The 25158-nt window shown below is 39.5% G+C and overlaps 1 protein-coding gene and 2 pseudogenes across 2 annotated transcripts; 1 reads left to right on the top strand and 2 right to left on the bottom strand.

Annotated features, from left to right (window-relative positions):
- Nucleotides 1–2884: 2884 nt before the first annotated feature.
- Nucleotides 2885–11302, bottom strand: LOC145482848 (uncharacterized). The gene is made up of 5 exons (XM_081461488.1): nucleotides 11033–11302; nucleotides 7457–7713; nucleotides 6025–6139; nucleotides 5059–5375; nucleotides 2885–3961 (listed from the first exon to the last, which is right to left on the bottom strand). Exons 1-5 carry the CDS (start codon nucleotides 11115–11117, stop codon nucleotides 3785–3787), a joined length of 951 nt encoding a protein of 316 aa, XP_081317614.1. The 5' UTR covers nucleotides 11118–11302; the 3' UTR covers nucleotides 2885–3784.
- A 1623-nt stretch (nucleotides 11303–12925) lies between these two features.
- Nucleotides 12926–16495, top strand: LOC145482874 (uncharacterized; annotated as a pseudogene).
- A 543-nt stretch (nucleotides 16496–17038) lies between these two features.
- On the bottom strand, nucleotides 17039–24726 carry LOC145482445 (uncharacterized; annotated as a pseudogene). The gene is made up of 5 exons (XR_014048774.1): nucleotides 24612–24726; nucleotides 22287–22537; nucleotides 21350–21464; nucleotides 18907–19217; nucleotides 17039–18563 (listed from the first exon to the last, which is right to left on the bottom strand). The product of XR_014048774.1 is annotated as an uncharacterized LOC145482445 (transcript).
- Nucleotides 24727–25158: the final 432 nt, after the last annotated feature.

Here is a 25158-nt window from a genome sequence, read left to right as displayed (position 1 = left end):
TGAAATAAACGGATATTTTGCCAAAAAAACTATCCAGTAGTTTTTGTCATGCCCTAGCCTATCTACCACAAGAATATGAGCGAAATCGAATTTTCGACCCTTGCCGCGAAATTAAGAATTTGTCTGATTTTTACAGGCAGGCACTCTTAAGTATCACTGAGTTTCACGCATCGTTTCTGGGGGCCAGAAAAACACGCGCATGCGAACAACTGCAAAAACCACTAGCTAGGAACAACCATCATAGAAAGCTTGAATGCGAATGCTGTTTGCAAACGAGGAATGTCTAAGAGTGAAGTAGTACAAAAGACGTCTGAGAAACTACACGGTGATAAAACGGTGGAAATAGAAGAGATAGAGTGCACATACATGTACTAAAATCTTGAAATATTTAGCGGAGCATCGATGCGAAAATGGCAAGACGGTTCCAAGAATTAAGATGAAAGTCTCAATTCGTCACTTGAATGTGGCTGAAGGAGACATTTTCGCGGGTACTGTATGATAATTTTATTTTAAAAGGAAGATTAAAAAAAAAAACGTAGGTGTTCTGCATATTTATTTGGTCGTCGATAAAACCAGGAACATGGAACATTCCGGAACATCCCGGAGCATCCCGGAACATCCCGGAACATCGAATAATTATAATAATTATGGCAAAAATATATAAAATTGAATTTTCAAAACTAAAATAAACAAAAATAAACTGGTATCGGCTCGAAATATGAAAAGATATTATTGGGGATAGGGGAGTCGGTAGGGAAGGGGTAGGAAGCGTTCGCTTGGGTATTCATTCAACTGACTACAATGAGTGCAGACTCCTCTTCTTTCCCGCCAATTGCGTCACGTGGCTTTATACCACTGGGAATGGGGAATGGGAAAGGAAAATGGAAAGTGGAAAATGAGAATGGGGAACGGTGAACGGGGAATGGGGAATAGAGAATGGGAATGGGGAATGGGGAAAGGGGAATGGGAAATGGGGAATGGGAAATGGGGAATGGGAAATGGGGAATGGGAAATGGAGAATGGGGAATGGGGAATGGGGAATGGGGAATGGGAAATTGAAAATGGGAAATTGAATTTTTTTTTTTACATTAATTTTTTATAAGGTGGAAAAGATTTTTTCAGCGGCTATTATCAATATCCACGTTTTATTTTTTGCAACGTTCTGCGCCAGAATAAAAGGATATGATAATGGGAGAAGTCACCCTGCCTTGTTTATTTATGTCACTACGTGAAGCCATACTTGTTATTGGCCGGCTGAACTAAATGCAACTAACATAAAGTAGTTCGAAATAAATCCGTTCTGTAGACGGCGAGTAAGCCGATTAAATAACAAAGTTGCGTAAACAAACCCACTCTTAAGCCAATTCGCTGCAGGAAGAAAACGCTCAGGGTCGGTCTGTATAGTTAAACACTGTGACCTCAGGCTTGAAAATGCTGCCTGAGGCCGCAGGGCGAGGGCAGTATTTTTAAGACGTCGGTCACAGTTTTTCACTAAACGGACCGACCAGCCGGCTACTAACAAACATAGCTTCAGGTAGCGAAGTAAATAAACAAGGCAAGGTGACTTCTCCCATTATCATATCCTTTTATTCTGGCGCAGAACGTTGCAAAAAATAAAACGTGGATATCCATAATAGCCGCTGAAAAAATGTACTCCACATTACAAAAAGTTAATGTAAAAAAAAATTCAACTATATTTCCCATTTTCAATTTCCCATTCCCCATTCCCCCTTTTAGTAACATCCGTTTTCTTAAGCTTTATAGGTCTTCACTATTCTCATCAGTGTCCGCTCACAGGATCCGAGAGCGCGTGAGTTTTGACATCATCCGCTTTCCAAAGGATCGAAAACTTGTTATCAGTTCTCATGAATTTTTGAGAAGGCAGGAGATTGATGAGAGCGAAATGTCGTTTTTTTCTTCTGGTACCCTCCACAATCGTCTAAAGACCAAGTTTTGACCACGATGCATTGCCCGTTGTGAGCATTGGAAAACAATAGAAACGTCTGACGTAAACCAACACAATAAGAAACGTGCAAAAATCATAATCATTATATCATAATTATAATCATAATATCAACAATCATAATACTTTTTCATCCAATTAGGACTCAAACCAAAACCAATCGCTACTCGCTCGCACACGTTTTCCGTCGCTTCGCGTCAGCTACGTGTATTTAAGGACGGTGGCTACTTTTGTTAGTGCGCACACATTCTCTGCATTACGCAAGGCATGGTTTAAGTGCCACGCGCGCCCTAGGTTGACATTATGACGCCATCAACTACGCTACCAAGTACGCGAGTAAAATAAAAGACAGATCTTCCTGCTATGACCAAATCAAGTTTAATGAGCCTGTACTTAAGCCTACAACACCAGACTAGAAGCATATCGCTAACCACTAACTGCTAGCGTCTTCCAGCTGAAAAACTGGCTGAAATCCAGCTGTAAACCTGAACCTGCAGATGGCGTCGTGCGCGCGCAAAACAAGTGCGTGATACGCAAATGTTTTACTTACTGGGGAGGTGACAGGGAAAAATGTAACGGGAACCTTAAAAAGATTAATAACTTTAAAAAACGCGTGGTTACCCCTGCATTTTATGTTATGAAATGAAAGTGGCAAGCCTATTCAACACGTGATTAGTTTCTGGTTGTGAGCAAAAGATATTTAGACTGTAATTTAGCTGAACCAGAGGAAGGCTGTCAGAGACATTAAAAGCGCGGTTGCAACGATTTTGTTATTAAAAACATACCAAAAATGTTTTTTTGTTACCATTTAGCATGTATTTTTAAGATATTTATAAATGTGTCTGCTTTTTTGTATGAAAAGGCGAATTCTAAGAAAATCTGTGAAGAAATATCATTTCCTTCTTTTTTTCATTTTTGTTGAGATTCAAGGCTAATTATCTCGAAAAAATGCGTGGCTACCCCCATTTTTCCTCGTGGATTCCAATAGCCCTTGCAAAAATCTACTTTTTCCGCGAAGTCCTGACCCGGCGCAAAAACCTTTGTATTTAGTAGGCACCGTCTTTAAGAGTTTTGATTGGTTCATTGGATTGCCTGATGGCGCCCATTGTGGCTGGCCAGAGTAATAACGTTTGCTTCGGACTTACGTCGCTCGATTGAAAACCACGCTGATACTGTTGATGGCAACCATGACAAAGAGCCACCTGGTTCATCATTATACCAAATTGATTGCCTCCCTGTTCAAGAACAAACTGGACATCAGAATCTCGAGCTCTAACCTATCTCAGACCAAAATGGTTCAATTACAAAGTGAAACCATACCTACATGACATATGTAAGGGTGTTTCAGTTTCAGTTTCATTTTTTTTATTATTGGACACTATTTACAGAAAAAAACAACTTAACGTAAAATGGTTTACAATGATGTAGCCCGGGTTATTATAATGCTCTTTAATGTCCTTGAACATAAACTATACTATAAGAAGATTCAAACTACTTATGTTCTTGTAGGGGATACCATGCCCTCGTCCTCATACAGGGAAAAACTCTGAAAAGTTAAGGAGATTCATACCCTGTCCAATTAATATTTAACGATTACAACGTTTCTATCATTTATTCTCATTCTAATAACTTGAGACTGACTTGGAAACTTTCGGGCTTTTCAGTCTCCAGACTCAAATGTACATTACTTTTCTATCCTTCATGTACATATGTATATATATTTGTAAGACCATATGAGTCAATAAAGTTGTTTTTTTGTTGTTGCTGTTCTACGATTGACCTTTAGCTTTGTCAGTTAAAAGGACCTAGTAATGGAGGCTTTTATTCATTCTTTTCACAAATGATGTCGCCCTTAAGGTCATCAAAGTTGATGTGACCCCAGTTGTCAGAGCTGTAATCAATAAGTTTAACGCGAGCGGTTTGGTTAATGAGGTCTTGGACGGCCCAGCTCTTACGATACATCGTCTCGGTGCAGTTACCAGTCTCCTGTCGAACAACCTGAAAACAGAAATTTATGCTTTGGTTAGAAAGGGAGATTGCTGAGCCCTAGTGGAGCCATACAGGAAAATCTTATGTCGATAACCTTCATTCAATGAGTTGAGTGACGAAGCAAAAACACGTAGAAGAACTTTCTACGGTACACAATTGTTCTCTACCCAACGAAATGTCAGCGTGAAGTGTACAAGTCGAACTTTCTCAAGCCGATAACCTGATTTAAAAGAATGTCGGTTATCGTGCCCTGGCTATTACTTTAAGAAAAATACGCTACTGTGTGGCATTAAATTTTCGTGAGATCTAATTTTCAGGAATTTCGCGGATTTTTCATCGATCCGAGAAAATTTAATCCTGTGAAAACAAATTCCCGCCAAAAAACAACTTCCGCGAGAATTTTCTCCTCTTATTTACCTCACTGAAATTCAATGAAATTGGTTACAAACAGTGTCACGAAAACGACCTACCGTATTTTCTTTACAATAATTACAATAATGCAATTAGAGTCTGCTGCCGGGATCTTTACAAATTTGCATTTTAAATCAACTCTGTAAAGATAAGGAGAGCTATCTCCTGAAATCCGTACATGAAATTCGCACAAAATTATTCCCAGGAGCAAAATCTGAAATCAAAATTCGCGAAAATTTGTTCCCGCAAAACTCGAAAAATCTAAAATTTGCGAAATTAAACTCCCGCGAACATTTCATGCCACACGGTATACGAAACGTTTATTTAGGCTAACACACAAAGAAACATTTTTCCCCGGAAAGGCTGAATCATACCTACTTTTCCTGAGGTGCAGTTGTAGGCAAATAAGTATAGGTTTTGCTTCTCACAGTTAAGAAAACACTGTTACATTTGATTCTCTGGTTACCTACATGGTTATACAGTTCAAGACTTTTTATTGACGAACCAGTTTGGAAACGAGATTATTAACCTATTTCGGAAAGGAGATTTGCAAACTAGTTCAAGTTTTGAAACGATATCCCACATTTTTAATTGAGAATCGAGAGTCCCAAACTAATTTGGAGACGAAAATCCCAATCTATAGTAAGAGGTAACGCGATTCTCAAACTTGCTCAGCAGTGAGTTTTAATACTCACCTTGTTATCGACAATTAGCTCTGCGCGAACCACGGTCGCATTGCAGCCTCCACCAATGAGAAACGAGATATCTTGACCTTTGATAAGGAAGGAAGCAGACGTGAGAGTTCCCTGGGGCATATCACCTTGAAGTTTTCCCGCTTCCATGTGTCTGCACGGCCGATCCTCGGCTCCCCCTATCCACCAGTCGCCCTGGTGATTGGAAGGCTCTCCTCTGTCGCGGGCAGATGGGTTGTCACCAAAAGTCGGCTGGTTATCGAACACTGTACCAGTTTTTTCCCAGCCAACAATGCCACTTTCGAAATCAAAATTGCACGCTGTATAGAAAAAAATCCATGGAGTAAGTCATAAATTCTCGAATCTTCCTCAAAACCTCTCCTAGTTTTTTGTTTTTTCTTTGTAAAAGGATAGTCTTTTTTAAGTTCATAATGATTATAAACTGAACAAGTATTTTCTACAATAAACAGGGCCACCGCGCCATTTTAAATTCTTAAAATGCAGTATTAAAGCTTTAATCATGGCCAAACTTTCTTAAATTATAGCAGAAACATTTTGGTGTATTCTTCAACCATTTGATGACATGCTGTAACTTGCGGTTTCTATGATAACCACGCTTTTAAAGGACGATTGACCAAATTTATGTGATTTGCAAGCATAATTTTGTAGGTTAACAAAATTTAGGTTCATGCCAGTGCAAAGCTGTCACAGTCTTTGCGTGCATTTTAGAATTTTTCACATCAATTTCAGATAATTTTTGGCTAGTTCGAAGTGAAATGACGTCATGATTGCCGCTAATATAAGCAGTTGTGTGTTTCATGCACATCATATGTACATTTGATCACTGTAGGAAATATTTATGGGGGAGGACAGCTGTAAGGCTTATGAACGTAATCAAAGCTCAGCCTAAATAGACTTGTCACGGACTGAAAGTTCTGGGTAAGAGAACAAATCATAGTCTCCATGCACCTTCTTCGCAATATTCCCCAATGAATGGTGGAGGACATTTACAACGAAATCCTTTCGCAGTGTATCCCACTTGACAAATGCCATTGTTTAAACATGGGCTGCTGCTGCAGGGATTCTGTTGAAAGAGGGATTAGAATATTGAACCAAAGCGATACCCAGATGTACATTTAATTTCAAAGCTTAAGACATATGCTCTGGAGATCCAGGGATAGAGACTGAATGTGGAGGCTATTATCAATACTGATCGAATGACTAAATGCACCACTGTTTCAAAGAAAGGGCGAGATGCGATTTACAGTTCTTTAGAGCCTGTGTCTCTCATTTCTTGTCATTATCCGCTTGTGAAGGTTAGACCTTTCCGTGCGCTTGAATTGGGGCCATCAAAAATTAACAATCAACAGCAGCAAAAAGTAAAAACGACATGTAGCACTAAGCTTAAAGGAGCTCAGTCACGGTTTGCGCATACTGAAACGTTTAGCCCCAATTTTTCAAATTCGTCGTTTGTAATCCGTGTTAATCTTCTCCATCCTTAGCTATCCTTGTTCCTTTATGGTTTACCATCATCTCTTTGGTGTTTTTCTATCTTATTAAACCGTTATTTTCAGGTTTCCTACCATTTAAAGGTAACTTTGTATGTGGCCAAGATAACTCCAAATACCGTGAGTGAGCTCCTTTAATGCGATTCTGTAGGGTATGCTCTAATTTTCCAACAATAGAGACCTTTAGATCCACGTTTACCGCAAACGTCAAACTGCGGTTTGAGGTTAGACGTTTGCCGTTCGCCATTCGGACATAAACCGATTTAGATTGAAGTCAACTGGAGCAAATAGAAATCATCCTGTCAATACAGTAGAAATTTGTCAAAATAACGTCGAATTTGAAAAAAAAAAATTTTTCTAGCATGTGTAGTTTTCTAAAGAACTACAGCATCATAAAACACACATTCGACTTAAGCCGCCGCCATATTGGATTTCCACTTAGGATAAGTGCCTTTCTACAAATAACAACAGAGGGCTAGGTAATTGCTTATTTGCCTGAAACATTCAACCGATTTGTAGAAAAAGGGTCACTTTATTCGATTTCAGCATTTGTGCGTGGCATAAAATACAATTCAAGGCAATAAAGCTTGTGGTAAATGACTTACGTGAAAACCTACTTCTTGACGTTCAAAACGCGAGTCGAAAACCTCAAACGTGAGGTCTGGCTCGGGTCACGTGATCCCTAGCGGTTAGCCGTTCGCGGGAAACGTGAATTTAAAAGTCTCTAATACTGTGGTCTCACGCATTGCCGAAACTAACGCGCCCTTTTACAATCACACTCTGATATGTGACTTGAAAACATTGACCTGCCTATTAACGAAGAGCGCACATACCCACAAGAGATACAATTCCAAAAGGAATCGCTCTGCAGCTCAAAACGAAAAAAAAATTACCTCAACTGCAAGGTAGATATAATTTTTCTTTTCACGCAATGTAACGGCAACTAGGTTTTCTTCTGTAGCATTATTTAACTCGCATTTGTACACTCCTCCATTCAAAGGTCCAAAATTTAGGGACATGCAGTTGGGTTCCATATAACACATGATTCGGCAGCTCCCTTGATTGGCTACTACTTCCATCCTGAACACATGACCTTTCATGACTTTGTTTGGTATTGGTTCCTTGAATATGATGATGCGGCATTCATCATCTGTGAAAAGGAAAAGGAGGGAGTTGTAATATTCATTCTCTCCTAACTGAGCCCGAGCTTTTTCCGACCCCTTAAGGGGAGATTCTGCGTCTAAAATACATCATTTGACGTTAGCAACATGGGATGGTGACATTCATCACGTGAAAATTGCGTCATGTTATCTTAACAGCTGCCAACTTGGATTCGCCATCTTGGATTCCTTGTTTTCTTTCTTTCTTTTTTTTTTTTTCTTTTTTCACAAAGCACTAGCGTAAGAAAAGCACCAAAAGTTACCGAAATAAATTAACAGTGTTTAAAGTCCTACAATAAATTATAACAACCTCGTGAAAGGTATAATGTTTTAAATGTTAAAACATAAAATGCCGAAATATGAAAGTAGAAACGTGACTGTCAAAATACGGTTAATATGGAAACATCTGGCTCTGAGAGCAATAACGTGTCATACCATGTCATAACGTTTATTGATTTTAAATTGTTATTCAGATCTGTCATAATTTAACATGAAACTATTTACACCTCGCCTGTACATATTTAAACGACACTTGCCGTTATTTTTTATTTCGAACTTCATCATGCGGTCAAGATGACTTCGAAACGTCGTTTTTTACCGATGATATCCATTGTAAAATGCCCGAAAAAATTATTCTGAGGCAAATGTTATATTAAGGCGCCAAGTTTTACTGGCTTTTTTGGTCAATATCGGAAAAGGTTTATGCATTTAAAGTCAGTGGGAACACTTTCCTCCTGTTATCGTATCCTGCGCTTTAATTACAAAATTCTTCTTCTTCTTCTTTTGCCAAATTTGGATACTCGATGAAATACACGGTACTACGTAGAAGATCTCCCTACAATTACACCCAACGCCGACTATATTCCAGAAAGTGTTTAATAAAACGGTTAATCCAGCGAGGGGATTGTGGTTTACGTAACCGTGTTAATTTTATCCGTGCTAGTAGTAGGTTTAAGTCCTCCATCCTGCAACTGGTTGGCTCAGTATTTTTGGATACTCGTGTCATGTCGGTAACTCCATGTAAATATCAAACTGCTTCCTGTTGCCTGACAGTTTTGAGTCTTAATAATGCATTGATACTTGGGTTTACTGATACCCGAAGGCCGTACTTTTCTTATCGTTTCCTTATCGTTATCGTATCGTTCGCGAAAAATTCGCTTGAAATTTAATCCACAGGGAAAAAAAAATAAATAGCGATGAAAATAGTACTGACAGCAGCGAAAACTTGCGTTTTTGTTCTATGCGTGCTGTTGACAATAGAAACTCTTGGTTGTGGACGGGAAATTAAAACGTTTAAATGCAATTTTTTTCTTTTTTTTTTTTTTTTTTTGCATTAGTTCTTGTGTGTTGCTCATTATAGATATAAAAAAAAATAAATAACCCACGACAATTTACTATTTACTCCAATTCTGAGTCCCGCGAAAATAACAAGTATACCATATGCAAAACCATGCCCAAATTAAGCTGTTTAAAGTGCACCTAACCCCAAAATTTTTTTTGCTAAAACGAATCTAGGTTTTATTTGAAGCATTTGGGCGAAGAAATTTTTGAATTTGGTTGAATCCTCGATTTTCTATGCTCGATTTTCTATGCCCAAAGTCGCGCTTGAAGTGTTCCTGATGACGTCTACCCAGGAACCAAACACAATGGCACCTCAGTCAGCTCTCTGTATTTGCTGGAGAAAATGGAAAACAAAACTAATCGTTCCGATGTATTTTGGGTCTAAAACGTCCAAGCTTTGTCTTGGAATCATTTTGTTTCGTCACTGGAGTCAGAGTTAAGTTTCGATTTGGAAGACACCAAAATAAACTTCGATCGAGCACGTTCGACAACTGTGAACTCACTGCTTAGAGCTGTGAGAGCAATTTACAATATTTCAAGCGACGAAGGGGAAGACCTCTTTGCCGACGAGCTGCTTGTATATTAGGAATGGAAAGCTAGATACGAAGTGGAGGAGCAGGCAAACGAAAAGCAGGAAAGAAAACTCAAGGACTGCTTTGTATGGTAATTTCGTCAACTAAACATAAGATTCCCACTCGTGTTTATAGTCCGTTTACATTTGTCCTTAGCGAGAATGTATTTTGTCAAGGTATGATTGTTCTGTTAAATCCAGTTTGTGTTTTACTTTCTGTTGAATGCTTCATGTTTATAAGAGCGACGCACGTGTTGCAGTTTTCGAGACTTGATAACCTCCAAAACATTGGCTTCGATCGATTGAAAATCGTACTGTTCGGACCTGTATTTTTGAAGCTGCGAGAACAAGGTGGAAGGAAACATTTCATACAATTACCGATTTCACATCGTCACACGTTTTAAGTCGTAACTCCAAATAACCAATGTAAATTGTTCTCAAAGTTTGCAGTGAAATTCGTCGGATAAGCGAAAAGGATGTGTTCCCTAAGCGGTCCGCAGATAATGTTCCGCGGTCATATTTTCGACGCTATTGCACAGAATCTCTGTCGCACTGCTGATTTCCAAACCTTCGAAAAACTCTGTGAGTCTAACAATTTTGTTATGATGTAATTCTAAAGGATTAATTTTCTACTTTTATCTAAATCGAAAGAGAAATAAGTGCTGGTTAGCGGCGTACAGTTGCGACCTATTTACATATCAGTTAATACGCTTCTTGATCATGATCGGATCACACAACTTTGCCGGTTATGTTATAAATACTGCGGGATTGTAAGATATAGGTTGTCAGTAGTATTTCTAAAAATTTCTGGTTAGCTTTAAGCAGAAAATTTATGAAAATAGCGTTCGAAAGTCTGCGGAACAAATTCCAGTGAGAATTCTTTAATGGTTCTCACAGATTCAGTTCGCTTGTTTCGGTTCGACAAAATCAACCGTCGTTTACGTCTTTAATGTACCATTAGCCGATCATCGTCAGTAAATTGTACAGTATATCTTTCTTTAAATCTGGAATATTACTGCAACAGCCGATGGCACCTCTGGAAGGCGTTTCTGCGCACTTTTCGAATGTGTATTGCAAAATCCTGAAGGAAATGAGAGGACGTGAGATATCGAACCTTCCTGGGTAGACGTCACAAGAGCCGCTGGACCCATTCTCCTCAAACGGTGTTTTGGAGCTATTTTCGAGATTTCGTCGGGGCACAGAAAATCGAGGATTTCACGGAATCCAAAAATTTTTTCGCAGGACTATTTCAAATAACAAGTACATTCGTTTTAGCGGAAAAAAAAATTTGGGGGTTAGGTACACTTTAAGTTGAACGGTAAGTGTTAGCAAGAAAACTTTTGTCACACAAAAACAAACAGGGAAAGTGTATAAATTAAAGAAGGAAAAATGCTCACCGGGACATTCACAGGATACTAAGATCATAACTCCAAATAAAATACAAAAAGTAAGGAAGCTTGCCATCATTTTGCGTCTAAACATCTCAGCGGAAGCTATGCTTTGAGATTCTCGTCTGTTCGTGCAGTTTTACCGGTCAAAATAGCTGATATCACCTGTTAAAAGATATAAAGTATATATTGACATTAATACCGTCACGTCCTCAAAACACGAAAGCGTATAGGCAGCTGTTTTCCTGGTTTCTTTTGTTTCAAAACCGTAAGCATATGGTTGAATTCCTAGTATTATCAAGTTAAATTATTCAAAGTGTATGTTCTGATAGTGTTCAGCTAAGTTCTTTCAGTAAAATGAACTCTTAGTAAATGCTCTTTTTGAAAAATGAAAAATTTCATATTAACGGTATTGTCTAATAGCCATTTATAGTAAACGACTGTTGTTTGATCCAGTTATAAAATATGCATGTATAACAAGTTAGGCACGTTTGATGTCCAGTTACTCATTAATCAATCGCTCTAAATTAAACTGCTGGAGGTTTGATGGACTTTGTTTTCCCAGTAAGTAATCTGTACCATTGATCCACCAATCTTTATTGAAAATTACCTTGAGTTTTTAAGTAATCAATTCGGATGGATCACAAAACTCGTAAAACCCTAACGGTTCACTGTCAAAACAATTAATTAGTTTCTGAAAACATGGTGACATGAGATAAACAAAAAAGCGTAACTAAGGCCCGGTCCACACGTATCCGGATATTTTTTAATCCGCAACCGGATATTTTTTGCTGCGTGTGGACAGGGAAACTTTTGAATCCGGAAAGAAAAAGTTGCGGATTCAAAATTATCCAGATACGTGTGGACGGGGCCTAAAGGACGACTTTTGCATGATTTTGTACCTTAAGCTTGCATAGCTCTTGTTTTCTAAGGTGGTTTCAATAGCTTCCGTGTTAGATAACCGGTAAGCGAGAGAACCAAAGTGCTTTGTGTAACCGTGTTGATTTTAATCCCTGCTAGTCCTGGGTTTAGGCTCTGCGTTCTACAACTCTTCAACTGCCTTGGTCAGTATTTCTGAAAACCCGTGTCATTTCAGTGACACCATGTAATTATCGAACTTCCTCCTGTTCCTTGAACAATTTCGCTTGAAATTTAATCAACGGGCAACAAAATGAATGGTGATGACAATACTACTGACATCAGAGAAAACGTGCTTTTGTGTTCTTTTGTGTGTAGTTGACAAATGGATACAAACTCTTGGTTGTGGAAGGGAAGATTTTTGAATGCAATTTTGTCTTCCTTAATTCTTGTTTGTAACTGACAATGTATCCAAAAAATTTAATCCACGAAAATTTCTACGAAGTCTTAGCTCCCGTATATGCAAAACCATGCTCAAATAAAGTTGTTTAAGTTAAACGGTAAATGCTTGCAAGAAGACTTTTCACTCCGAAAGACAAACAGGGAAAGGCAATTAAAGAAAGCTGAAAATGCTTACCGGGACATTCACAGCATACCAAGATCATAACTCCAAATAAAATATAAAAAATAAGGAAGCTATCCATCATTTTTCGTCTAAACGTCTTGCTTTGAGATTCTCGTCTGTTCGTGCAATTTTACCAGTCAAAATAGCTGATAACGCATGTTAAAACATGTAAAGTATATGTTGATATTTATACCGTCACTTCCTCAAAACACGACAGCATATAAAGCAGGTGGTTGTTTCTTATCTTTCAAAACCGATTCTGAATCGCATGTAATTGAGTTCCTAGCATTATTAAATTAACCAAAGTGCTTTGATAGTGCTCAGCTAAGTTGTTATAATAAAATGAATTCGCAGCAAGAGCTTTTCTTGAATGTTGGAAAATTATGAATTAACTGTATTGTTTAGTGGCCATTTATAATAAATAGTATTGAAAAAACTGCGTAGCGTCTTTCTAACTACAAGTGAATGTTAAAAATATTGTTAAAAAGACGCTTAATGGCGGTTTAAATCAACTGACGTTTCGGCATTGCTGCCTTCTTCAGGGTGTTTAAGCTGCCACGTAAAATAACGAGATCGTTATTTGCAGTTGTGTGCTGCTTTGGAACTGTTTGCACGTGCGAAAAAATGCGCGCGCGTGTCTCGAGATTTCATATAAATGAGAAATCGCGATTTATCCCCGAGGAGCGAGTGTTTGGAATTTGAAAATTTGTCTCATCTCCTCGCGTTGGCGGACATCCTTCTTTGCTGGCCCACGGCGACACGGACGTCTTCTAGTGAATGGCCTGGGCTATTGAAGTGTTGCGCTACGGGTAAGTCACTTTTCTTGTGTAGAACGTCGTGGCGTTGTTCCCTGAAACGGTCAGCCAATCTGCGTCCTGTCTCCCCGATGTAGACTGTCCTAGGATATTTACGGCAAGAAATACAATAAATGACGTTATCCGAAGTGCACGTGAAATGCGTCAGGTCGCTTTCGGAAAGTGGAAGCGATCGAGACCAGAAAAGAAAAAAAATAAACATGTTACACGAAGGGTTCAAAAAGTGGAATGCCAAAAGGAAACTCCAGTATGATATCATATCCAAGGAAAACGAGCTCCCAGCAAAACGAATGACAAGAGTATTTGAGGTCAGTACATTTTTCTTTTCCCGGGAGTCTTGAATTTTTGGTAAGATTTTCTTGCCCAGCTTGTCCTATTCATCGGCCTACCTGTTCTATTGGGTCCAACCTTGAATACAGCTAAGAGGGAAGCGAACCGGCCACAAGGATCCAGACTGGTGGACACAGAGACCCTTACAGACGGTCTGAAGGAATGCTCGTTTTGTCATCGCGGTAAATACTCGATCACTATTTCTCGCTGCACTATAGCATATTTTGAGGATCTCAAAAATGTTTTTAATTCTGGCGGGTTTGTTTCGTATTGTCATTTTTCTAAATATTGACTTGTTTGCTGCTACAAGTATAATCCTACAATATATTCATCAATGCGTTCAAATGATTTGTTTATTTCCAAAAACGTACAGTAAATGTATCATTTCTTCCACCTTGAAGAGATACCTATCTCAAGAATTTACAGAAAATAACAAATCCTGCACTGGCTTATAATATTGGTTTCTAAAGTTGCAAGCTTTACGGTCAGGACCACTTCATTCACCAGCCTAAAACTTGGTTGTATCGGCCCACTATATCATGAATAATTTTTCGGTTCATGAGAAATTGAAAGTGAGATTATGCTCAATGTCACCTACCATTCATGGTCAGAAGGAAACAATATTCACTCTCTCCTCAAACCAAGGTTACATGAAATTTGAACTGGACTTAGAATAACATGGCCATCCCACCAACAGGCCTTATTCACAATAGCTGCCACATTGGTCCCATATTACAACCAAAATTAGTCATGTGGTCTTCCAGGGAGCAAACAATGCAAATTATTATATTGGGAAATCAGCTTATCCTCATACTCCCGTATTTTTCTCAAAAGTACACTGGAGTGTCAGATAATAGACAACTATAATGGAATTGTTACAAGTTAGGAAAGATTACTCTGTATGCCATTGACGTGTTAGTGGCACAAGAAGTTATCTTTTAAAACAGCTAAACATCTCCTTTTTTTTTTCAAGTGCACCATGTAGTGCAACGGCATAGGCAAAGAGCAAATGTAAAGAAAATTCATCACAATACAAAAAAACCTGGCTAAAATTTCTGGATTTGAAGTTGTTGGCTCCTTCAGAAATCACATGGTCAGTTAATTTTGCGCAAGTCCAAATTTTGGCTTATGCGCATGCCCGGAATTGAAATTTTGCTCAATTTTGCACCTAATCCTCGAAAAATATCCCCTTTTAGTAAAAAAAAAGCTTTCTTAGCAAAACTTAGGCTTATTTAGCGTCATGGCAGCTAAAAAAACCTGACTAGACGGTTAAAGACGGTATTTTTTGGCGAAAGTTTGGTATTCAAAGGGTTAAAACATCAAAAGAGCACAGATCCGGTGCACGTGGTCCATTGGCCTTTCATGTGAACACGAGAGCTGCCCTTACTTGTTTACATACAGATGTGGGCAACACCCATTTAAACAATTTACTTTCAACCTTCAATGTACCCGCAATGAACTCATCAACTTTTAAAAATCGGGAAAGGGAAGCTAGAAAGGCAATAGAACTAGTAACCAAAAATAATTGCCAACAATTTCTAAACCGTGAACGAGAGAAGGCAATCGAAAATGGTAACAAGCTGGAGGAGAACAATTTGGTACTCATTGCCTGTTCTTACGACATGGGGTGGCAGAAACGGGAGCGAGGCTTCAACTCCAATACCGGACATGCAGCAGTCATGGGCCTTTCAACTGGAAAGGTCCTTGACTACACAACGAAAAATAAAATGTGCCGCTCCTGTGATGAAGCTAAAAAGGCTGGAAAACAACCTAAAGACCACGACTGTAGAAAAAATCATTCGCGCTCTTCAAAGTTAATGGAACCTTTAACTGCAGTTGAACTTTTCATTATAAGGTAACTGAATCAAATGTCAAATTTTCAATTTATACTGGGGATGATGATTCAACAACTGAATCTCACCTAAAGCAAAAGGTACCCTACGGTGTGGAAAAATGGAGTGATACAGTTCACATAAAAAGATCCCTTACAACACGCCTATACAACTTGAACCAACGAAGTAAGTTCCCCAACAGTTCGGTGTTGTCATAGAAAGTCATAAATTACCTTTTCAAGTCCTTTACATACTGTATTGCACAAAACAAAGGGGATGCTACAAACATGACATCTGCAGTTCAAAGCATTGTGCCTCATGAATTTGGTGACCATTCTGGTTGTAGAGAAACATAGTGTCGGTACAAGAAAGACCCTTCACATTATTGTCACAGAGATATATCTTCCCTATGGTAAAGACCTCCAAGGAGATAGCCTTTAATCATTCCTGAAGTCTCTCTTTGATGAATATAGCACAGACATTGTTATCAACAAACTTGCATCTGCGGCAAATTCACAGCGTAACGAGTCTCTGAACAGTGTGGTCGGCTCGAAGAACCCCAAAATTCGCTTTTACAGGGGAAGTGAAAGCAATGATTATCGAGTGTCCTGCAGTGTCTCTCAAGTAAATTTAGGTTACAGGTGCATTCCTCAAACTCTAGCAGCACTTAACATAGAGCCAGGTTTTTTCTGTGTAGACCATACTACGAAAATGGACAAGAAAAGTGCGATGGACAAACAAAGGAAATTAACAGTTGCATTCAAGCGAAGTCGATCACAATTAAACAAACACAAGATTTCAGAAACCTCGAAAAAAGAGGCCAAAGAAGGTACCATGTATGGAAGTGGCATTGACCTGAACCTAAACTCTTCTGCGACAGCAATGGACTTGAACAATTCAGAACTTTCAATCACTGAACTTTACGACATATACGCTGCTATCACGAAACAACAACAAGAACAGGGCGAAAATGTAGTTCCGAAATACACTTCGAGACCCACAGTTTAGAAGGAGAAATTTGATGACAGTAAATTTTATCACTTTGTTTTATTTGACATCGAGACAAATTCAACAGGAAAATCAGCAGAAGTATGCCAGCTCGCTGCCGTGGATAGGTCAGACAAACAATTCTCATGCTATATTCTACCAAACAGAGACATAGATTCTCACGCATCAGAGGTCAACAAACTTACAGTTAAAACTGTCAATGGAATCCGTCGACTTCTTAAAGATAATCGACCCGTAGAGGCCTTTGAGTTATCGCAAGTACTTAGGCAGTTCTTAATTTTTTTTGAGGGCCAGCATAAATTCAGCTTCGTCACGGTCCACAAAGCCCGTTTGCACAATCTTGGCTGGACACAACGCCGAGACATTTGAATAGAAACAGGAAATAGTCTTAACTACGAGAACCTTAATTCGGTCTTTTAAGGTCATTCCCCAGTATTGCATTGCGCATCCCTACTGCGTATAATTTAACGCGTGATTAGCGCGCGCGCATTAAAAAATGGCGGCTTTTTCTTTACGGCTGGTCATTTTCTCGCAAACGAGTACGGTGACCTATCATTTTTTTCTGTTTTGAATTGAGTAATAAATTTCTCTGTGTAAAATAAATATGGACCAATTCTCAGTGTAGAACAAAAAACAATCGTCGGAAACGTGAATTTGGCAAGCAATCGTAACTACAATCATGGTGCTATTATAAGGATTAATTGGGTATAAACCAGGTGCTGCTGCTCCTAAACGAACGTGGGGACCCCTCATTTTCATTTCAAAATTTAAGTTCCTATAATATAAACAATCAGTATAAGCAAGGTTTTACAAAAGTCTCACTGTAGACTCTATTTCAGTGGAATGACCTTAATTTCGCTGTTAACTTTAAACTGGGAGGGCATCCTTACCTAAACCCGCAAGGGGGGTAAATAAACGAAACTGGTTTACAGACACGGCAGTGAATTTGTACAATATGAGTCACTTTGTCTTGCCCTGGTAAGTTTTCTGACCAAGGATAAGTGCTTGTTTTTTTTTTTTTTTTCTTTTTCTTTTTCTTTTTTTTTTTTTTTTTTCTTTTTTTGTTTTGTTTTGTTTTGTTTTGTTTTGTTTTGGGTTTTTTTTGAGAAACTTTAACAAACGCACGGCGAATTTACTTCAAAATTTTGTTGTCAGCGACTATTGTTTTGGAAAAAAGACAGCTAATACAATAAAGGAACTGCTCCTTGATGTCGAGGAAAAGGTTGTTGTTATTCATCGTGGTAGATGCAATAATAAAGTGTATTATCGTTTGCCTCACGATGTAGTCACTTGAGATGTAGATCGCGACGTTTCGACTGCTTACTGCCAGTCTTCTTCAGGCGATAAGGTCGACTGATTGCACAGTATCATTCATATCACAAGTCTTATGTGAATAGCTTCCGCCGTTTCTGAACACACCCACGAGACCGGCCACTATCCTATCTGGAATGAGGTCAAGTTTATTGATCGAGATCCTCATTTGTACACACGTAGGGTCAAGGAAGCTATTCACATAAGACTTCACCCTAATAACATCAACAGGGATAGTGGAATTGAAATTCCTGAAGCATGGATGCCCACGATCAAGAAACACAACAACAGGAGAACGGTACAACAGCGGACCACTGAGGGAACAGCTACTCGCCGGAACAATGGAACAATAAGAGGATCGAAATGCACCAATCACAGCCGACCTTTATGATATAAATGATACTGTGCAATCAGTTGACCTTATCGCCTGAAGAAGACTAGCAGTGAGCAGTCGAAACGTCGCGATCTACATCTCAAGTGACTAAACTTTATTATTGCTCCTTGATGTGTGACATTGTGAAACTGATACACACCTTGTCTAAATTAACATAGTTTGTAATAATAGTATTCTAGTTGCTTATGTCTGAGCATATTACACTGTTACTTTTTTTTTGGTTACTTGTACCTTTTTTCCATTGTTTATTCTTGTTTAATTTTGTTGAAAATTATCTCTATTTTCTTTCTTTCTTTCCTTTTTAATACGAATTCTTGTCCCCGCCTCGATTATTTCTGGAACTAGTTACTGGGGCAAGCAACTGTAACTGTATGAAAGAAAACAATAAAATTAATGCTCAAGCTTAGCTAATATAAATAAGTATTAACACAAGCAATTTCTTATAAATATTTCCCCTTTGTTCGCTTGATGATAATTCGCTGCTTTTAGCTTAGGCACTGGCAAGAACACTTTTTGTGACTGAAGGATAAGCCTTCCTCGCAGAACTGCAGATACCCAACAAACCTATCACATTCCCAAACCTCAAATATTGTAGTGTGTGTGTTTGTTTAGTCTATCTCTGGAGGCTCACTCAGAAACAAGAAGAAAGCAAAGTGAACAACTATAAATCCAACAACTAGCCTAGGAACGAAGTTTCATTAAATCTTGACCTGGTTGTTTACAATTAGCTCTGCCCGGACGGAACTCCCTTGGCAGCCTCCGCCCATAAGAAACGAGATGTTCTTGCCCACGATACGGAAGCATGGGAACGTAAGAGTTCCCTGGGCAGGGTCCCCTTGAATTTGGCCTGCCGGGTCATACGGGGAGGGACACTTCGGTACCTCCTATCCACCAGTCCCCCTGTTGTTTGGCGACATCTCTGCCACGCGCTGTTGGATTATCACCAAAAGTAGGCTGGTTATCAACGCTATACCAGTCTTTTTCCATCCTCCGATACCGTCTTCGAAATCGAAGCTGCAGGCTGCGTGAAAAAGAAAAGAACAGTAAGAACCTCTACAACATTAAACGTTCCCCTCTAAATACTATAACAAATCGCCGCGATTTTCCAAGAACTGATGTGAACCTTTTACGAAGCTAATCAGAGAGGGCATCATCAACAGTTAAAGCAGAAAACTCTACCCTCACAGTAAAGCCAATTTGTTGTCACAGAACTAAGTCATTTCAGCTTGCCAGTAATTAAACTAAACCACTGATTCAGATTCCCTATCGCCTGCGGTCTATCTTTTTAGCAACGTTGCAGAACAAGAAGCTTTTCATATCCTAGTATAATTATCGGATAATGTTCGATCAATTCCGGTTATTATCTGACTGGAAGACTCTATGACGTCATGTAACGACAATGACGTCATGACCATCAACAGCCATCTTAGGCCTAGGGCAAACGTCGAATCCAAGTCGCGTCGAATAAATTAAAAATAGGTGCGACAAAGATTCGACTTAATTCCAGCGTGGTAGCAAAAGTCGAACCTGGGTCGATCCTATGTCACAAGTTGCACTTCATTAAAACACGGGAATAAGCGCGTGTCCCCGTGCTATTCACTCGATGCGCGACTAGTTGCTGCCAGGACTTGCTAGCGAAATGCTAATACTCAGACATACTTCAGACAACGGTAGACCTGGCGTGGCTCTCTTTAGGTCCCTGTCACAGGCCTCGCAGTAGGCAACGCTTTTACCGGCTGTCTATCCCTCAACGTCCTCGTTTTCTTCAAACACTGAGCATTTATTGCAAGTAGGCAATTCGCATCTCAAGCATTTATATTCAGTGTTAATGAAACAGGAACAACACATTTCCATCACGCTGTGCGATGTCAGCAATGACTTTCGGCATTCTCTTCCGGCATTCTCGTCATAGAGGCCGCGCTCCTTTTGGTGCTGACCAAAAGGAGCACGGCCTCTGGGGACGAGAATGCATTTCCGGTCGCGAAATTGTCTTTGTACAGCGCATGCTCGTCAGGGGAGGGAGCGGGGGGGGGGGGGGGGGGACAGCGTTTCGCAGATGGAGGAGTATGTATTTTTGTGACGTTTGCCCAGTCCATCGCATTTGAATCAATTATTGTGTAATTTGCATGATTTATGAATTGAGTTCAGCGCGTGTTTAGAGCGGCGTTTGCTGAAACGCCGAACCACTGTCGCATTATCCGACTTGGAAAGTGGAACCTATGCTAGGGTCGAACCGATTAATTTGAGTCGAATTTAATTGCAGCAAACGTCGCACCATTCATGCGCCTATTTCAAAATTAATAGGTTCGACTAAGATTCGACGTTTACCCTAGGCCTTATAGAGCAAACCGACGGATATCTATTCAACTCAAAATAATTCGCAGGGTTCAATCCAGCCTCCCTTATTCTACCACGGAGGAGGTGTGATTTTGGGTATAATTCGGATCTGAGGGTTGAGAAAGGATGATTTTTCTTGGTTATTAAGTCATATGATTCCAATTGACGTCATTAAGTGTACCATCTTGAATCTATCATTTTGGATTTCACCATTTTTTCAAGAAGTCAGAAAACAACTTACATCGATGGAAAATAACTCTAAAATGGAAATTCAAATCTGCAATGTTGCTCAAGAAATATGATTACAACGAGGAATCATGTGAAAAAATGGTTGCTACGTGTAAAAAGCAGTTGACACGTCAAAATTTCTGCGAGGGATGAATGAACAGCTGCTGAAACAGAGCAAATTATAAATCCTCTTATTATATAACTAGCTCCGTGAGCGGGCAAGATGAACAAAATCCTGCGTTGAGACTGGCTACCCGAGTGCAAGAACAAGATGGCGCTATCTTGCCCGCTTGAGATTACCCGCTATGTCTGCAGCCTGTTTATGAGCCTCAACTCCGTCTCGGTCCATAAACATGCGAAAAAAGGACTTGGCCAATATCCAGCCATCTTGATCTCAGGCTTGGTGAATAAACCACTTAATCAGAATTCTGAAAAAAAAAAAACCTTCGAAGAGGAAGAGCATCCTGTCCCCTCCCCCTCCCCCCACCCCCTTTGTACGCCCGAGGATTGCATAACTTTCTTTACTGTTTATTTATTTATTTATTTATTTATTTATTTATTTAATTATTTATTTATTTATTTATTTACCTTTCCTGCAAAAAGGTCCCATGAATCCTAGTGGACATTTACAACGAAATCCTCTCTCGATGTATCCCAGTTGACAAATGCCATTGTTGAAACATGGGTTGCTGATGCAAGGATTCTGGACAAAAATAAAATGATAAACATGACCCGTAAACTAGCGTTACTCTCTGCCTTTAGGTATTTAGGGCGCTGTCCAATCGAGTCGACTACTAGCATCGATTGAATTTTTCATGTACCGTCTGCGGCAGTCTTTAGGTTGGCATTTATAGGATACTTAGCCCTGGAATGCAGCCCCCGCCCTTCGCCAAACCGGACGGAAGGGACGAGAGGGCTCACATACAGGCAAGACCAAGATGCCAGTAAATAATTGCACAACACAACAAGATATAAGGAATTAAAGGCAACCTAGCCCAAACGAGACGCTCGCCTTTCTTTGATTGCACGCACTTGAAACCAATCAGTCGATTGTCTAGAAAGCCTCAGTGTCGGGCAAAGACAAAGTTTGTGTTTGGTTGAAAGTCGAATAGTTCCTTATGCTTCTGTGATCGTCATGTTTTGTTGAGATCAGAATGACATCTTATCGTTTCTCCAACTGCCTCATAAGAGTAGCTTTAAATCAAGCTTTAGCATTCTTAAATTCCACCAGAATATCGACTGAGTCTTGGAGTAGTGCATAGGCACATTGCTTATACAGTTCAATCCCTATTAAACAGCCACCCTTGGGGAAATGGCTAGTGGCCACTTAAAGGAGTTGGCCGCTTGATAGAGGTAAAAACAATAGAAAAGCGCTTATCGAGACTTTGATTACTGGCCGCCTGATGGGGGTCGCCGTTTAATAAGTGGCCGCTTAATAGGGGTTCGACTGTATACTTGTAATTAGGTAAAACAGCCTCCAGAGGGTACTGCACCCTCTGGAACTCTACAAAGACCCCGCATTTACCTCAATGCCAAGGTATAGGTAATTTTTCTTGTAGTGGAGAGCCGTAGTTTCCACCGTAGCATCATTTAACTCGCATACGTGATTCCCTCCCTCGCCGAGTCCAATATTGATGGACACACAGTCAGGCTCCGTATAGCACAACACTCGACAGCTCCCTTCAGTGGGTACCACCTCCCGCCTAATCAGGTGGCCCTTCATTGCTTTGTCTGATATCGGCTCCTTCAAAATAATCATGCGGTATTCATCGTCATCTGCAAAGGACAAAATAAATTTTTAATCTTGGCCTTAGTGACTATCAAACTTCATTACATCAGTACTTTCTCTGACTTGTCTATGCAGCGAAGAATTATCCCTTATATGGCACCGCTTTTAATGCGAAGTCCCTTGGACGGAGGACTATAGGGGTTAGAATATCGAGAAAGGTATCCAAGTAAGCGAAATACTAGTTCCTGGTCGAAAACGTGGCCTTCAAATGGACCGAAACAGCAGGATGAAACCGACCGTCCATCATCTAGAGTAGTGTACAGAATCAAATGCAGTAAGTGCGATTTTGTATACTATGGCCAGACCGAAAGATCACTGAAGACGCGGGTTTCCGAGCACAAAAGGCTGTCTTGATGTTCGATCGTAACTCCAAACTTGCGTGCCATGTTCACGAATGTCATCATCACATGGATTTTGAAAACGTTGAAGTCGTCGGACAAGAGGCACATTACCATCAGCGGCTTCTCTAGGAGCTTGGATGTCTGTAAAAGACCCGAACGCTGGGAATGATCACATGGTCATCCCAGAAGTCTACAAGTTCTTAGCACGCACTTAAAATTCTCTAGAGTCACGCGCATACAGCACGCGCAACTTTTCAATTTTAAACAAAGTTTTTAAATCGCCCGTGACATCAAGCGGTTTTTCAACTGATGAAGGCTTAAGAGTTAGCCGAAACGTCGTGCTAAAATATACAAGTCAGTGACAAATAACGGCACTTTTATCGACTACGCATTTGGATAGCACAAATATACTTTTGAAGAAAGCTTATATCTAGGTCACTAGTTTTCATGAACACGATCTTTACGGCGTTTACCTGTTTAAAATTAAGTGAAACTTGCTGACTTCGCACTTTCCGTTCGGAACTGCTCGTTAAATATTGTTTCGTCCTGCATTTCAGTTTGCGAGGTGGGAAATATGAAATTTGCGATTAGTTATCGTACCTGTGTCTCTAGTGCCAGTCCCAAACCACGCAGAACAACGTAACGAGTTTGAATAAAATATTTATACTGAAAACTCGAGAAAAAGATGATTTTCAAGGTGATTCTAGAAAACACGTTAATCTCGTATATTTTCAGTCCTAAATGCACAGCAATTGAAGAAAGCGCGTCAAAAGCTCGCTTTTAGTCTTAAGTTTTACTTGTCGTACTCGTTTGGACGTTGCTGATTTTATTGCAGTAGAATTTAGCTGGTTTGAGTTTCGGGGTCTTTCCGTTGACGAAAATCACGTTGTGAAAATACTGTGGAATCTCGATTCAACGAACCTCTATTTAACGAAGTCCTCGGTATAACGAACGATATATCTTGCGCCAGCAATAGTAAAATATATGGAAAAGAACCTCGATACAACGAAACCTCGTTATAACGAACATATTTTACCAGTTCCTTGGCACTTCGTTCGATCGAGGCTCCACTGTAGTTTTTGATGAAGCAAAAATGTCCAAACAGTTTACCATTGAAATTCGAGAACTTTAAATTTGATGGATCGAAGGTCTCCATCGCAACGATTTAAACTCCATGGCAATGAGGTTCACTTTCATAAGCGTCGCATAAAAGTAAACATATATATATATATAACGGTACAAGAAAACGATTCTTAACCAGGCTTTTTCTTGTTTTAAATCATAAATGAAAAGTGAAATCACAGTCGTTTTTGCTGCCGAAAGAAAAACAAACCACATGCTAAAATCTCTAAAGTTGACCGAAATGAATACACCCTTTAATTTTCAAAAACTTGCTAGGTGAGTGTGCACATTTAATTTTACTTAAAACTAAACTTTTTATCGATGTGTCTCTTGCCCAATTACATGGAATGTATGTTCGCAATCGAATAAACAGGTATTCCTGGGTGTTCAGACGTGAACATAATCAATAAAATCCAGAAAATCCCAGAATCTAAACAAAAGCCAGGAATAGTCAAAGTAGAATTTGCTTTAGCAAGAGTGGCTTAAGTTTAAATCGGCTTCGAGCAAAGGATAATTCGATAGAGTTCTCAAGGAGGCTTCCTAAGCCGCGAGGGAATAAATAACGAGTAACAGAATAAAAGGAATTAAACATGCTTACCAGATCTGGAACATCCAAGGCATAATGGTAACGTGATTCCAAAGGAAAAAAAAGTAAAACCTTGAGTGTATGTGTGACTTCTCTCCAGTAAGTCACCGCAGAAGTCATTGTTTATATCGGATCAGTTCAAATCGTGTTTGAAAACCTCGAAAGTGTTGATATTAAAATGATTAATTTTGACGGACAAGCCCACTTATGGAAAATTAAACATGAGCACATTGCTAGCTGGGACAGGTGCAACTGAAATAAAATTGCTTTGTAAACTGTTCGGGGAATCTTAATTCGGATCCCTTGTGTTCGTTTGCGTTAACATAACGAAAATGCATGTTAACATTAACTGAGCTGATTGCTTCCAGCCAGTCTTTTCAAAACATTAAATATTTTTCTTGCTAAGGTCTACAAATTATGAACTAGCATTATTAATTGGCAACTGTTTACAGCAGGTAGATATTGTGCAAGATCCAATGACGAAACACGGTATGTCGTTTAGGCAATGCACTTGTATTTTTAATTATTATATTTTTAGTCCAGTGCCCCTCTGGATATC

This window comes from Orbicella franksi, chromosome 3 (genome assembly GCF_964199315.1).
Source record: "Orbicella franksi chromosome 3, jaOrbFran1.1, whole genome shotgun sequence".
In the NCBI taxonomy this organism is placed as follows: domain Eukaryota; kingdom Metazoa; phylum Cnidaria; class Anthozoa; order Scleractinia; family Merulinidae; genus Orbicella; species Orbicella franksi.
The sequence above is the reverse complement of the archived record's forward strand: the minus strand, read 5'-3'. Positions and strand labels throughout refer to the sequence as shown.